At 45.7% G+C, this 16,202-nt stretch overlaps 1 protein-coding gene across 1 annotated transcript in view; it reads left to right on the top strand.

The window, feature by feature from the left end:
* The window catches only part of LOC120022862 (RNA-binding motif, single-stranded-interacting protein 3-like), a 195,614-nt gene that overhangs the window by 168,809 nt on the left and 10,603 nt on the right, over window positions 1-16,202 (top strand). Inside the window, exons 8-9 of the mRNA XM_038966907.1 lie at window positions 388-484; window positions 2,782-2,832. Of these exons, the coding sequence (XP_038822835.1) occupies window positions 388-484; window positions 2,782-2,832 (148 nt within the window). The remainder of the gene's footprint in view (window positions 1-387; window positions 485-2,781; window positions 2,833-16,202) is intronic.

The following is a 16,202-nucleotide window of genomic DNA, read 5'->3' as shown; positions in this document are numbered from 1 at the left end:
GAGCTTGAGAGGAGAGAAGAATGGGAGAAACTCCCCAAATACAGGTGTGCCAAGCTTGTAGCATCATACCCGAGGCTGTAATAGCTGCCCAAAGGTGCTTCAACAAAGTACTGAGTAAAGGGTCTGAATAGTTATGCAAAGGTCATATTTCATTTTCAGATTTTTTTACACATTTGCAAAAACCTGTTTTTGCTTTGTCATTATAGGGTATTGTGTGTAGATTGATGAGGGGGGGAAAAAACAATTTAATCAATTTTAGAATAAGGCTGTAACGTAATATGTGGGAAAAGTCGCGGGGTCTGAATACTTTCTGGATGGAGTGTATAGGTACATCCAATACCCGTGTCTGACCTCCCTTTCTCTGTTCTGTTTCCTCTCTCCCCTCAGGTTCTACTCCTCGCCTTACAGTATCGCCACCAACCGCATGATCGCACAGACATCCATTACGCCCTTCATCGCTGCTTCCCCCGTCTCCACATATCAGGTGGGTGATGTACTGGAGTGTAGCCAGAGGGAGATAGCCGTGGGGCGGCTGGGGACTGGCTGGGTGATGGGCAAAGCTGGGGGGCTGGAAAACAGCAAGGGGCTCTCGGAGATTTGGAACTTCTGAGCTTTCCTCATTGGTTTGCCGACGATGCTGGATGGCATCTGTTTTGTAGGCGGTGAACACAACAGACGGAAAGGCTCAGAGAGAAAAGAGAAAAGAGAGAAAAGCAACGTCTGTTAGGAATTAGTGTTGGGGAAAAACAAACCGTTTCTCCTTTGCTTTGCCGACCCTGTTGTGCTTTTAAAGCTTTTTTTAAGCTGTCATTCCTCCCACAGTCATTTGACATAATTTTCCTGCTAACTGAATTCCACACTTTGCATCCCAGTTGATCCCTGGAACCATGTGAAGCGGAGCGTAACGTAAGGGGAGAAATGAACTGTGCGAAACGTCAATAGCGTTTCCATTGCTAAACGCCCACAATTTCACGGACCTCCAGATGTTTGACTGCAACAAGCAGAAGGGATGAGACACTGTTCAGTTCACCTAGACTTTCCCCCAAGAGCACTCGCTGTTTATCATTGATCCTTATTAGAATGCAGAAAGAGGGAGAGTGACAGGGAGAGAGAGAGATGGAACGATAGATAGTGAGAGAGCAAGAAAGAGAGAGCGATGGAGAGAGAGAAAGAGAGGGAGGGAATGAGAGAGTGGAGGGGGTTGGTTGGTGAAGGTTGGCATGCCCGCCTTTCAGAAGCGTCTGATTTAAACTCAGGTCCAGCACGGGGGAGAGAAGGGGGATGGGGTGCGGCGCTAATCCGTGTTCTGAAGGCTTCCCAAATTGATTTATCAAAAACAATGGCTGGGCTTTTGAGGAATATTAAACCTCACAGTTTCAATATCGGCCACCACTGCTTCCTGTAATATTGCCCTTCAGCCAAGCAGCGCCAGGCAAGGTGAGTCCTCCATCTTCTGTCAAGTACAAAGAGTAGGGCAGGCAGGAACCAAAGCATATGAGACAAAGGAATCATTAGTGGCCACAATGAAAAACATTCATATGATCTCAGCCATTTGTGGTAGAAAATATTCTGCATGTTGTACACACACATTTTTTATAATCTCTTATTACGTATATAAAATCTGCCTAATGCAGAATATATTGTTTATTAAATTGTGTGTTTTACAGTTCCAACTTTCTTTCTTCGGACTGTGTACTCTGGGAAAAACATCTTGATTACTTCGTCACATGACAGTGGACAGTCCAGTCCACTTCCTGGTCTAGCCATACAGTCTTCCCTGCTGTGTTCTGTCTGTCTTTAATGGAAGCACAAGCTTAGAGCAGGGTCAGCCAGAGGTAGACACACATCGTCAAACCAGACCACTGGAAAACATAGTCAGTCACACGATGTACCAGCTCCTTATTAAGTCACCACTGCCAATAATACTGCGTCCATAATGAGAATAAAAAAAAAAAAAATACAATTACAAAAATCTCAGTCAAAACATAGAAAAACACAGTCTTGAAATGAAATTACAATGGAATTAGAATCTTGTTGATGTCGCACGGGAAAATTCTAAAGATGGACGATTAGGGAACGAAGCTTTGTCTCGTCTCTGTTTCCTTCCTGTTAGTTGAGACCAAACATCGAGAGGAAGTAACAAACAAGCGTGGCTCTGTGCTATTCAATAAAATAAAATAAAATTGTTTGGGCATCCTCCAAATCATGGGCTTTAACGAGCTCAGAGGATTGGCGTTCTTATAAAAGATTAGCATCTTATTTGTCTTTGTTGAGTCCAATCGTTTTCCCAAGGATCAATGGGTAGACTTGTTTGTCTCTGACAAGCTGTCTAATGCTCCTCTCTGGCAAATCTAAATTGTCCCTTTTATTCAACTGTGGCTTCTCTCACTGTCGATGGCAGGGATTCTGTTGAACTGAATGACCCACATGGTCCACTAGAGCAGGAGTTGTCTTTCTCTCTCAGGGTCAGTTTGTGGGTTCTTGTCATTTGATATTCGGGTTGCCGATGTTGAGCCAGCTTGGCTAGTAGCGGAACACGCTGTGCCTAATTCGGCAAATTCAAGGCCTGTGTGTTTTCAACTGGCCAAGGCTCCATCTTACCTCAACGCGCCCGCACTTCCCAGGCATGGAAGAAACCGTAGGAAAGGAAAAGGCACTGGCATGCAGAGAAATAGTGTGACAATGGAAAACCAGTTTTACACACTGTTGATTGTGAGGGAAAAGAGTGGCACGGGTAACCTTAGGTCAATAATGATGTTTCATTTGATGTCTCCCTCATAGGTCCAGAGTACGTCATGGATGCCTCATCAACAATACGTTATGCAACCCACAGTAAGTGCATTACCATTCTCTGTCGTGATTTACTGTTTGTGCTCCGGCAGTCCCACGTGGACCTTTGACCTTTTGGGTTAGAGGTCGACAGGAAGACAGACGCCTGATGTCCTACCTTCACTTGCGGTAGATTCATGGCGCCTTCGGGTTAACTCACCAGAAGAGTTAGAGCGCCTTTTTAGAATCCTCATCTCAAGAGACGTTTACAACCTCTAAGGCACTTTTCAATATATTTACGCTCTAATATGAGCCAGCGTTGGGATTGGAAAAGTAGAGTCTCCGTCTGGAAATTCACTTCAAACTTCTCCTGTGGCAAATCCATTTTCAGACCACCTTCGTAACTCACCCATATACTCTCATGCAGTGAACATCGCTGATAGCTAAATTATTGTTTGCGATGATTCAAGGCAGTAGTGGAACAATCTATAAAAGTTGATAGTCCCATTGTAAGTGTACAAGCACATGTTTCTGGTTGGAAACACACAGAGTTTATGGGTCTTGGTGGACTGTAGCGTGACTCAGCAGCATTTAGCTAGCAGAGCAGAAACACCAGCTAGCCTGCTCAATCCATCTCAGCAACATACCAGGCCATCAGCGTCCAGTACTGCGATACTACTTACATCAGACAGCCTTTCATGTTATATTACTAATATAAAAATTATGTTTATTTATTTGTATTTAATTTTTGATTGAACCTTTATTTAACTAGGCAAGTCAGTTAAGAAAAAATCTTATTTACAATGACGGCCTGCCAAATGGCAAAAAGGCCTCCTGCGGGGACGGGGGATGGGATTCAAAATAAATATTATAAAAAATATAGGACAAAACACACATCACAACAAGAGAGACACCACAACACTACATCGAGAGACCTAGGACGACAACACAGCATGACAGCAACACCACATGACAACAACCTGGTAGCAACACAACATGGCAGCAGCACACCATGGTAGCAGTACAAAACATGGTACAAACATTATTGGGCACAGACAACAGCACAACGCAAAGCTCAGTAGGAGTGTCCACGATTGAGTCTTTGAATGAAGAGATGGAGATAAAATTGTCCAGTTTGAGTGTTTGTTGCAGTTCGTTCCAGTCGCTAGCTGCAGCGAACTGAAAAGAGGAGCGACCCAGGGTTGTGTGTGTGCTTTGGGGACCTTTAACAAAATGTGACTGGCAGAACGGGTGGAGGATGAGGGCTGCAGTAGATATCTCAGATAGGGGGGAGTGAGGCCTAAGAGGGTTTTCTAAATAAGCATCAACCAGTGGGTCTTGCGACTGGTATACAGAGATGACCAGTTTACAGAGGAGAATAAAGAGTGATGTGTCCTATGAGGAGCGTTGGTGGCAAATCTGATGGCCGAATGGTAAAGAACCATATATACCATTTGGCAGATACTTTTATCCAGAACGACTTACATACATTTTACATACGGGTGGTTCCCGGGACTTAGCCGTTGCAAACGCCATGCTCTCCAAACTGAGCTACAGAGAACCAGCGTTTCGTGTCATATTAACCATACAGTACAAGATCTCCTGTCATAAATATGTACCACCCACAAGCTCAACAGATATCAAACTCAAAAAAGGATCCTTCTAACTAGAATACAACCTCAATTATACCTACAGTAACCTCCGGTACGTATATAGTTATCTATTTCATTTTTCACACAGAGTAGCTAATAATAGCATTATAATAGCAGGTACTGTAATGCGACAGACTGATTCCCACTTTAGGACAACGTAGTCTCTTGTTTGGGTAAGAGGCAATCAGTAGGTCTCGTGCATTAGACCAGTCCTTTTGAGTTTTTCATGAGAGCTAATGCGTTCAGAGCTCCTAATGGTTCTGCTGCTGTTGCAGCCACTCTCCCATCCTGGCTCTGAGCTCTACCGCAGCACGTGGCTTTTTATACTGGTATCACTGCGGTGCGTTAGCCTATTTTTCCATGTTACCAATATGTCATTACTATCGCACTACTGTGAGGGACCGGAAAAACGCGCCCTCGTGGACTCACGCTTGTCAGAGAGGAGGGATATTGCGACGGAGGCTGGAGTATCTGAAGAAAGATGGATCCCAAAGCCGTCCTGTTGGTCTTCACACACTACACCATACCCAAAGGCACTGTGTGGGTCCTCCAGAGCCATCTCTGAGACTTTCCTAGTGACTGAGATCATTTACACACAGGCAGTATCAAGGACGACCGCTGTACGGTTGCGATGCCAGCTAAGCAGGAACAGTGCAACACCGTAGCTCCCGATCCAGCATCACCAGCAGCACCAGTATCCATAGAGAAGCCCCCTTACCACCTACTACCCTACTGCTGCTCCCTGCTGCGGCCATTACCACCTAGCCTCCCCGTCTCAGTTACCCCCACGCTGGGAGACAAGCAACATGCAATCTGGCCCCAGCAGGGCACCACCAGCCTCCCAGCCAGCTCCTCCTCCTCCCTTCTTCTAACCAGCCGGCCTCCATGACGGGAGCCCCCGGTGCTACAGATGCTACAGAGATGAGAGGATCAAAGCTTGGCTGCTGTTTGTGTATGGTGTGTGTGTGTGTGTGTGTGTGTGTGTGTGTGTGTGTATGGTGTGTGGGGCAGGTGTGCTGTATGAGTGTCTGGGGTTTTACGCTGTTTTCTGCACAGCATGCACAGTATGGGTGTGTGAGAGTGTTTTGGTGACATACATAGAAAATAGCCGGCCTCAGGCAACTCCGCAGGCTCTATTAGGAACGTGCTGGATTTTTGTGAAATACAGTGTGTCCATTTTTTTTGATATGTGTACACATTGCTAAGTATGACTAGGCTGTCAGTGTTGGTCTTACATAACCCATATGAGGTATCTGTCAGTCCCTCCATCTATGGGCTTGTATCGTGAGAGTTTGTATGGCCTGTAACAGCCTAATACTAGCTATACAGTAGCATCCCCTCTGCTCCCTTCCTATGTTCCATGTGTCCTCCTCTCTCTGTCCCCATGGCCTCGTCCGTGCCCTAACCAAAGCTGCCCCCCCCAACCCCCCTCCACTCGTCAATGAGTAACACCCCCCAATCTGTCTCTCTTTATGTCTGCACCCGTGCCGCCGATCCAATGAAACACATTGAACTAGCGGAGCGTGCTAGTCTAGCGTTCAGGGAGGCGCCTTAAAGTATTAAACCAATTGACTGTGCTGCAATTTGGGTCTGTGTGCGTTCACAGCGCGTTAGACCAATGGGCCATTCTGGGGGGAGTGTTTTCCTGGTGTCTGGCGCAACATGGAGGCGGCGGAGCACGGTGAGGGGAGAGGTCATCGCCACAACCAATCAGAATCACCACACTAGAGCGCATACCTGGGTTCAAATACTGAATACGTGAAGTTTTTCAAATACTTTTGAGCGTTTGCTTTTTTAGCCTGCCTGGAGAGCAAGATGGGCAGGGTTTACACTTTTGGGACGACTCTATTCGATCATTATGCCCGGTGAGTTTAAACAATGCCAGATAGAGTATTTGAAAGGATATGGAAAAGTATTTGAACCCGGGTAGGCCTGAGTGTGCTGCTGTCTGTGGTCGTTTGGAATTTGGAAGGCGTCAAATCACAAGTGAGAAGTGAACGTGTTCTTTGAGTAAGAGTTTGCTGGCTGCTGCTCCACTGCTGTCTTTTTGTTTATCTCACTAGATTGAGTTTGACAACCATAGCCAGACTGTGCCTGAGTGCTATACCGCTCAGCAGAGCGCTTCTTCAGGAGATGGAGAGAGAGAGAGGGGAAAAAATGAAAAGACAACAGTTTGCAGAAATGTGTGTGTCCTCGTTGCTTAAAGCGAAAACTTCAAAAAGAAAACGACAGCTTGTTTTCAATTGCCGTTTAAAAAAAACAACAACAACGAATGAGGCTTCAACTCGCTTCTTTCTCTCTCTCCATTTATCTTTCCCTGTATCATTCTCTCTCACACTGTCTCCTCATCTTTCTCTTCTCCAACTCCTCCCTCACTCCATCTCCCCTCTCTTCATCTTTCCCACTCTCACCTGCCCCTTCCAGTACCGATGTTCTTTGAAGCTGTGGTGTGGTGTATTGTATATGTGCCAGCTGGGAGGGTGGTGTTGCCAGCAATACTTGGGCTGTGAGCTAAAGCCAGCAGTAGATCAGTCCACAGTAGACCTGGGATAGTTGAGTGGGCTAGAACCTTAGCCAGTTTCACGTGGCCCCTTCTCCGGCAAACCAACACATTAAGATGCAAACACACACACACACACTCCACAGTGCTAAACAACTGCAGCAGATAAATGAGCCATACACAATATTGTTGTTATTCCCTGGTGACTGATGTACGTGGTCACTACGGTATGCTGGTTTGATATGTATGTCATGTGCGTGCAAGTTGCAGCATATTCACCGAATTCCTCTGCATCGTACCGTGGTCTTTCTTGCAGCGACTTTTAAATAGAATCATAATTATCTCCCTTCACGGGAAGCACTGAATCGTGCCACTGTACGGCGCACTTTGGTTCAGCAGGAGAACATTACGTTCTGAATTGTATTAGTCGACAGAATTTGAGCCGGGGCTTCGGTCTCCGTGAGCGTTCTGTGAAATGGCTCTGCTGATTTTCCCCTTCTGTCAGAAAACAACTGCAAACTCACGTGTCTCTGCCAGCAAATATGGTTACAGAGGGTGAAGTCTGTTCTGTGTTCTAGACCGTTGGTTCGGTCCATAGAAGATGTATTGGTTATAGCCCGGGCGCCTGTCTGTTTCTGCTCTCTTGCCAACTCTTTTCGGAACTGTCATGCAAAACATTTGGCTTGACAATGACAATGTTGTGTAGGGAAAAGCACAAGCAGATCTGGGACCAGGTTAGTATTGATGTTATTAGTGATATTGATAGTGACGTTTTACTGGCTTGTGTTATAGCGCTATTGAATGCAGCTGGTTTGTCAAGAGTCGCTTACAATACATTTGAATTTGGAGAAATGTATTCATTGCCTCAATAAAATAGCAATCCCAGAGCTTTCCTCTGACTCTGACACAGATTCTGGTCTCAGCTTTGATTGTTATTGTTTCTGGTGAGTTTATTCATTCTCTAAGTCAGTCAGAGGACAGTTGATAAATCATTAGCCCGTCCCCGGAGACGAGACCTCCCATGAAGACATGTCAAATACCAGAGCCCCACGTCCCATCTATCAACCCCTGAGACACAGACCGCTCACACACACACGCACGCGCTCTCTGTCCCACAAAGATTCCATGGCTGCTTCGGGGGAACGCCGAGCCAGCGTTTTGTTTTGGTGCCCCGTTACCACGGCGACCGCGGCCATCCCCCGACGTCGTAATTCACCACGCCAGAGTTTCCAGGCGCTCACATGGGACGGTGAGACCGTTGATAGACATGTCGTAACAGTGCTGTGTAACGGTCAAGGTGGCTGCAGCCAACGCACATCTGGGGTGGTGAAGCAGTCTCATCAGATCACAGTCACAGGGTGGGCCTCACCGACGTGTACCCTAACATATCAGTTAGTCTGATACTGCCCCGCTGCTGTAGTATGTTTTGTGAAGATGTGTTAGAAATGCTCAAAGTCCCTATATTCGTCTCAGAATGTCTTGGTGTGTCCCTTTTGCTTCTTTGGTTTCAGTTTGTTCAATCTCGGGTGACAGTGGATCGAGATAGTGGATCTCTAGGTCGAGTCAACGTGTACATCGTGGTGTTTCAGGTCGGCTATCTCTGTTGGGTCAACGTTGTACCTCAGACGTGTGTCTTAGCCTTTGCCACGGGGCTGCTGCAAAGTGAGGGCAGCCCTGTCTGTCTGATAGCCCTAGGTGGGATTTGTGCTGTGGATTAGTGAAAGACACTCCACAATCCAGCCTCTCTTCTTCGGGTTAACGAGCCTGGAAAGGTGCCTGTGAGGCCTTGGAACCTGGTGCAGACATGGCAGCACACAAAGACGATCTGAACTAGCATGTTCTGCTCACCACACACACACACACACACTAGCACTGAATCACTTATGCAATACCAGTAGCCTAACCTTTTCTTCCTCTGCGGGTGCTTTGGTGGCAGTGCACAATACCTACAGTATGCCCTGAAGGTGGGCAATCCTGCTATTAGGGGCCCCGGGGCCTCTACAGTTACCTAGCTCAATCACGAGTTAGTCTGTAAAGGCTGCTTCACAACAGACCGAGGGCTTTACAGCCCGTCTAACAACCTTGATGTCTGACATCTCTCCTCTCTAGATGAGGATCAATGCCATCTTTAACGAGCAGCACTTTATCCGCTTCTCCTGTTAGCAGCTCACACACACTCAGTATGACATACACACACACGCTGACACAAACATTAATTGAATATAGATCCAAAAGAACACATTCTCATACATATAAGATTCTCATGAATATATACAGTCTAGTATATCTTCCTTAAACACACGCACACACACACACACAGAGAGACAGACAGACACACTCATATACACACACACTCTCGCAAACACAGAAAATCGAAATCACAAATCGGCTTAACACGTCTGTGAATTAAGCCCCTTCCGTTACTCTCTGTTTCCCATTATAAAAGCATTGTCAGCCGCTGAATCGGTTACAGGTACCCTTAGCTCTGGCCTGTCTCTCTCTTCCTCAATCCATCTCTCTCCCCCTTTTCTCAGTGTCCCAACATCCATCTAACTCCTCTATCCCCCCCCCCCCCCCCCCCCCCCAGCCCACCCTCGTTATTTCTTGCTGAGATGAAACTCCTGGAGGGAGAAAGATAGGCGAGATAGAAAAGAGATAGATAGAGAAAACTAAAGAAAGGGAAAATGCAAGAAACAGAAAGAGAGAGAAAAGCAAGAGAAGAGAGAGGAAGAGAGTGAGAGGAAGCAAGAAAGAGAGAAAGATGCATGTTTTTACAGAAAGATAGATTTAGGGTTGTATAAACTTGGATTTTTTTTACAAGGACATATACATGATACTACCCTCCACAACATAACCTTTACTCCAAATCAAAACTCCAAACCTACATCCTGATTTTGGACAAAATTACCTGGAAGGATTTACTACCAAGGATTCTTACTGTTCAGTCGGAAGCTACCTCGAAAGCCTAGAATGAAAAGAGCATTACAATAATCGCTAGATATTTAACTTCATAAAGAACAGACCCGGCTGCAACATTAATTTGCACTGAAGAGAGAAGTGAGAGGTGTGAGCCCAACAATGGCAGCAGAGTTCCTCTCCCACCGAAATGCAGAGGCCTCTTTGGCCCCCTGCTCCATGGCTTCCCTCTGTGCAGAGGTCACCACAGTCCAGTACCCCTTGGATATGAAAAATGACAAGGCACGGAAAGAGTACAAAGAAAAGCTCCTCATGGACAATCCAGAGACACTTTTAGTTGACTGCTACAAAAATGCTACAAAGGTAAGCAACCTAATCTTCCACACAGACCTTCCCTGGGCATGGCACACAGCTATACGAGCACTCTACCCCTCTTTTAAGAGAGAGGGTACAGGCGGAGGGTGGTAAATCGGAATACTGGAAAACGAGGACCCTGAGACTGAGACACCTTCTGTCAACCTGTACAACAATGGAACAGTGGTGGAGCAGGGCAACTTCCTACATTTCCAAAAGGACTTCCACAGAATCAAAGAGCACGGCAGCAGAAGCATTCTCTTGGTGACGACTCCCCCACCCCGAGCGAGTCTGATCACACCTCTTCAAACTGTCCTGAAGACGAGGATAGTCTCCCCCCCCCCAGCACTGAACACACCCAGGTCCCACAACTGCACTGCTCCTCCATCATTGAGAGGGATAAATTCACCGAGCTGGAGAGAGACATGGTGGAGCTCAGAGAGCTAGTCCACACACTCCAGACAGCACAGACACACAAAACAGACCAGCAAACCCCCCTGTCTGAGAGAGCTGGCTGCACTCAGGTCTGGGGTGAGAGAACTTGAGGAGAGAGAGGAACGAACACATGGCTCAGCTAACAGAGAAACACACAGATTCTTTCAGAGCGTTCACAGTCAGCCCACTGACACCCGTATCAGATCACAGCAAAATCACAGTCTACTTGAACAGAGTAATACTCAGTCAAAACCAAAGGAACTGCATACCATTAAGAAATGCTATAGATGGAAGGAAAGCAGTGTAGAAACCTACCAAAAAACAATTAGGCAACAACTAATTCAATCCCTTGTCCAGACAACTTCCTGGACAAAACGTTTCACTGTAATAGTGAAGGTGTAGACTTGGCAGTAGAAAACCTGAACAGTATATTTGACCTCTCAGCTTCCCTATCAAATATAAAAATGTAAAGCATACAACTTAAGAAAATGAACAACAAACCAAAAAATTTTTTGATGAAGAATGCAAAAACCTAAGAAAGAAATTGAGAAACCTATCCAACCAAAAACATAGAGACCCAGAAAACCTGAGCCTACGCCTTCACCATAGTGAATCAATAAAACAATACACTACTGTCACGATCGTTATAAGGAGTGGACCAAGATGCAGCGTGGTATGTTTCCATCCTTTATTTTGGAATAGAATACTTTAAAGAACAAAACAACAAAATGAACAAACGAAACGTGAAGCTAATATAATGCTCACAGGCAACTATACATAGACAAGATCCCACAAAGCACAAAGGGGAAATGGCTGCCTAAATAAGATCCCCAATCAGAGACAACGATAAACAGCTGCCTCTGATTGGGAATCATACCAGGCCAACATAGATATATAATTACCTAGATGACCCACCCTAGTCACACCCCGACCTAACCAACATAGAGAATAACAGGCTCTCTATGGTCAGGGCGTGACAACTATGGAAAAATAAAGAACAGCATTTCAGAAATCAGAAACCCAAAAAGGCCTGTGGTGTTGATGGTATCCTAAATTAAATTATAAAATATACAGACCACAAATTCCAATTGCCTGAACTTAAACTTTTGAACATTATCCTCAGCCCTGGCATCTTCCCCAATATTTGGAACCTAGGACTGATCACCCCAATCCACAAAAGTGGAGACTAACTACTGTGGGATATGCGTGAACAGCAACCTTGGGAAAATCCTCTGCATTATCATTAACCTCTCTGGGGCAGGTGGGATGCAATCGTCCCACCGGCCAATAGCCAGGGAAAATACAGCGCGCCATATTCAAATAAAATGATATAAAAATCAAACTTTCATTAAATCACACATGTAAGATACCAAATTAAAGCTACACTCGTTGTGAATCCAGCCAACATGTCAGATTTCAAAAAGGCTTTTCGGTGAAAGCATAAGATGCTATTATCTGATGATAGCACAACAGTAAACAAACAGAGTAGCATATTTCAACACTGCAAGCACGACACAAAACGCAGAAATAAAATATAAATCATGCCTTACCTTTGAAGAAATTATTTTGTTGGCACTCCAATATGTCCCATAAACATCACAAATGGTCCTTTTGTTCGATTAATTCCGTTGATATATATCCAAAATGTCAATTTATTTGGACCTTTTCATCCAGAAAAACACAGCTTCCAACTATCGCCACTTTACTACAAAATATATCAAAAGTTACATGTAAACTTTAACAAAACATTTCAAACTACTTTTGTAATACAACGTTAGGTATTTTTAAACGTTAATAATCGATCAATTTGAAGACGGGATGATCTGTGTTCAATACAAAAAGAAAACAAACTGACGCAACTTTTTTCGTAACGTGCCTCTCTCAAAAAATGTCCTTCATGTGACCCTCATTTACGATAGCCCTACTTCTTCATTACACAAAGGAATAACCTCAACCGATTTCCAAGGACTGGTGACATCCAGTGGAAGCGGTAGGAACTGCAAGCAAGTCCATTAGAAATCTGGTGTCTCTAAGAAAACTCATTGAAAAGACAGTGACATCAAAAAAATAAAAATTCTGAATGGTTTGTCCTCATGGTTTTGCCTGCAACATAAGTTCTGTTATTCTCACAGACATGATTCAAACAGTTTTAGAAACTTCAGAGTGTTTTCTATCCAAATCTACTAATAATATGCATATCTTATATTCTGGGGATGAGTAGCAGGCAGTTGAATTTTGGAATGCTATTTATCCGAAAGTGAAAATGCTGCCCCCTGCCCACAAGAAGTTAACAGCAGACTCGTACATTTCCTCAGTGAAAACAATGTACTGAGCAAATGTCAAATTTTTACCAAATTACAGTAGGACAGACCACGTATTCACCCTGCACACCCTAATTGACAAACAGACGAACCAAAACAAAGCCAAAGTCTTCTCATTCTTTGTTGATTTCAAAATAGCTTTTGACTCAATTTGGCATGAGGGTCTGCTATACACATTGATGGAAAGCATTATAAAATGTACACAAACAACATATACACAAAAAACAAGTGTGCAGTTAAAATTGGCAAAAAACAAACACATTTCTTTCCACAGGGCCGTGGGGTAAGACAGGGACGCAGCTTGAGCCCCACCCTCTTCAACATATATATCAACGAATTGGCGAGAGCGCTAGAACAGTCTGCAGCACCCGGCCTCACCCTACTAGAATCTGAAGTCAAATGTCTAGTGTTTGCTGATGATCTGGTGCTTCTGTCCCCAACCAAGCAGGGCCTACAGCAGCACCTAGATCTTCTGCACAGATTCTGCCAGACCTGGGCCCTGACGGTACATCTCAGTAAGACAAAAATAATGGTGTTCCAAAACAGGTCCAGTTGCCAGGACCACAAATACAAATTACATCTCGATACTGTTGCCCTAGAGCACACAAAAAACTATACATACCTTGGCCTCAACATCAGAGCCACAGGTAACTTCCAGAAAGCTGTGAACAATCTGAGAGACAAGGCAAGCAGGGCTTTCTATGCCATCAAGAGGAACATAAAATTCAACATACCGATTAGGATCTGGCTAAAAATACTTCAATCAGTTATAGAACCCATTGCCCTTTATGGTTGGGAGGTCACCAAACACCAAATTGAGACTCTGCATGCAGAATTCTGCAAAAAATATCCTTTGTGTAGAATGTAAAACACCACATAATGCATGCAGAGCAGATATAGGCTAATACCGGCTAATTATCAAAATCCAGGAAATATTTAAATTCTACAGCCGATTCCCAAACCTTCCATAACAAAGCCATTACCTACAGTGAGATACATCTGGAGAAGAGTCCCCTAAGCATGCTGGTGAACATAGCCGTGCTATTGAGAGAGGCCGCCGTAGGCAGACCTGGCTCTCAAGAGAAGACAGGCTATGTGCACACTGCCCACAAAATGAGGTGGAAACTGAGCTGCTCTTCCTAACCTCCTGCCAAAATGTACGCCCATATTAGAGACACATATTTCCCTCAGATTACACAGACCCACCAAGAATTTGAAAACAAATCGAATTTTGATAAACTCCCATATCTACTGGGTGAAATAGCACAGTGTGCCATCACAGCAGCACGATTTGTGACCTGTAGTCACAAGAAAAGAGCAACCAGTGAAGAACAAACACCATTGTAAATACAACCCATATTTATTTCTATATTTACCCTATTTGCACATCGTTATAACGCTGTATATATAGACATAATATGAATTTTTAAATGTCTCTGTTCCTTTGGAACTTTTGTAGTGTAATGTTTACCGTTCATGTATTGTGTATTTCACTTTTGTTTGTGATCGATTGCACTTGCTTTGGCGATGTAAACATTTGTTTCCCCTGCCAATAAAGCCCTTTGATTTGAAATTCATTGAATTGAGAGGGGAGAAACAGAGAGAAAGCGGTATGTCGCCACAGCACCAGTGTTCTGAACGCCGGGGAGGACACAGCCTGAGCGATTCTGACAGGCCATGTCTGCTCAGTTTGTTCTCCAATCGGCCCACACGGTCACCAGCAGGGTGTACACACACACAGCACACACACGGGAAGACCGACACACTAGACAAATGAACGAGGGAAAGCGAGTAAAGAGGGAAGAGTCGGAGCCTAGCCGAGGAAAAAGGCTTCGTTTCTGGACCCCTCACTCCAGAGGTTTGGCTGGTAGAGAAAAGCGAGAAGTGACTCGTTTCGTGACAAAGCGATGAAAGGGCAGCAAGGAATTCATCACATTCCCTCTGGTTCCATCCAGAGCGCTTTATGAAAAATAATACTCTACCACTACTGAGCCACCCATTAGGGCTACACGCGTCGCAGTAGCATGAGGGGAAGCGATGTGTGCTGACTCCAGACAATCAATGAAACATCCGCATATGTCGGCTACGTCACCATCGTGTATTGACTATCTGATGCTCTGCTGCTCCAATGCCCCACAACCCACTGATGCATAAAATGCTACTCTATTCTTCGCCCACCCATTGGCACCAATGAATTAACATGACCTCTATTCTCTCTCCTCTCCTTTCACTCCTCTCCTCTCCCCTCACTCCTCTCCCCTCACTCCTTTCTCCTCTCCTTTCACTCCTCTCCTCTCCCCTCACTCCTCTCCCCTCACTCCTTTCTCCTCTCCTTTCACTCCTCTCCTCTCCTTTCACTCCTCTCCTCTCCCCTCACCTCTCCTTTCACTCCTCTCCTCTCCCCTCACTCCTCTCCTCTCCTTTCACTCCTCTCCTCTCCCCTCACTCCTCTCCTCTCCCCTCACTCCTTTCTCCTCTCCTCTCCCCTCACTCCTCTCCCCTCACTCCTCTCCTCTCCCCTCACTCCTTTCTCCTCTCCTCTCCCCTCACTCCTCTCCCCTCACTCCTCTCCTCTCCCCTCACTCCTCTCCTCTCCTTTCACTCCTCTCCTCTCCTTTCACTCCTTTCTCCTCTCCCCTCACTCCTCTCCTTTCACTCCTCTCCTCTCCTTTCACTCCTTTCTCCTCTCCCCTCACTCCTCTCCTCTCCTTTCACTCCTCTCCTCTCCTTTCACTCCTCTCCTCTCCCCTCACTCCTCTCCTCTCCTTTCACTCCTCTCCTCTCCCCTCACTCCTCTCCTCTCCCCTCACTCCTTTCTCCTCTCCTCTCCCCTCACTCCTCTCCCCTCACTCCTCTCCTCTCCCCTCACTCCTTTCTCCTCTCCTCTCCCCTCACTCCTCTCCCCTCACTCCTCTCCTCTCCCCTCACTCCTCTCCTCTCCTTTCACTCCTCTCCTCTCCTTTCACTCCTTTCTCCTCTCCCCTCACTCCTCTCCTTTCACTCCTCTCCTCTCCTTTCACTCCTTTCTCCTCTCCCCTCACTCCTCTCCTCTCCTTTCACTCCTCTCCTCTCCTTTCACTCCTCTCCTCTCCCCTCACTCCTTTCTCCTCTCCTTTCACTCCTCTCCTCTCCCCTCACTCCTCTCCTCTCCCCTCACTCCTTTCTCCTCTCCTCTCCCCTCACTCCTCTCCTCTCCCCTCACTCCTTTCTCCTCTCCCCTCACTCCTTTCTCCTCTCCCCTCACTCCTCTCCTCT

This window comes from Salvelinus namaycush, chromosome 27 (assembly GCF_016432855.1).
Source record: "Salvelinus namaycush isolate Seneca chromosome 27, SaNama_1.0, whole genome shotgun sequence".
In the NCBI taxonomy this organism is placed as follows: Eukaryota; Metazoa; Chordata; class Actinopteri; order Salmoniformes; family Salmonidae; genus Salvelinus; species Salvelinus namaycush.
Note: the sequence above shows the minus strand (reverse complement) of the source record. Positions and strands in the feature narration are given on the sequence as shown.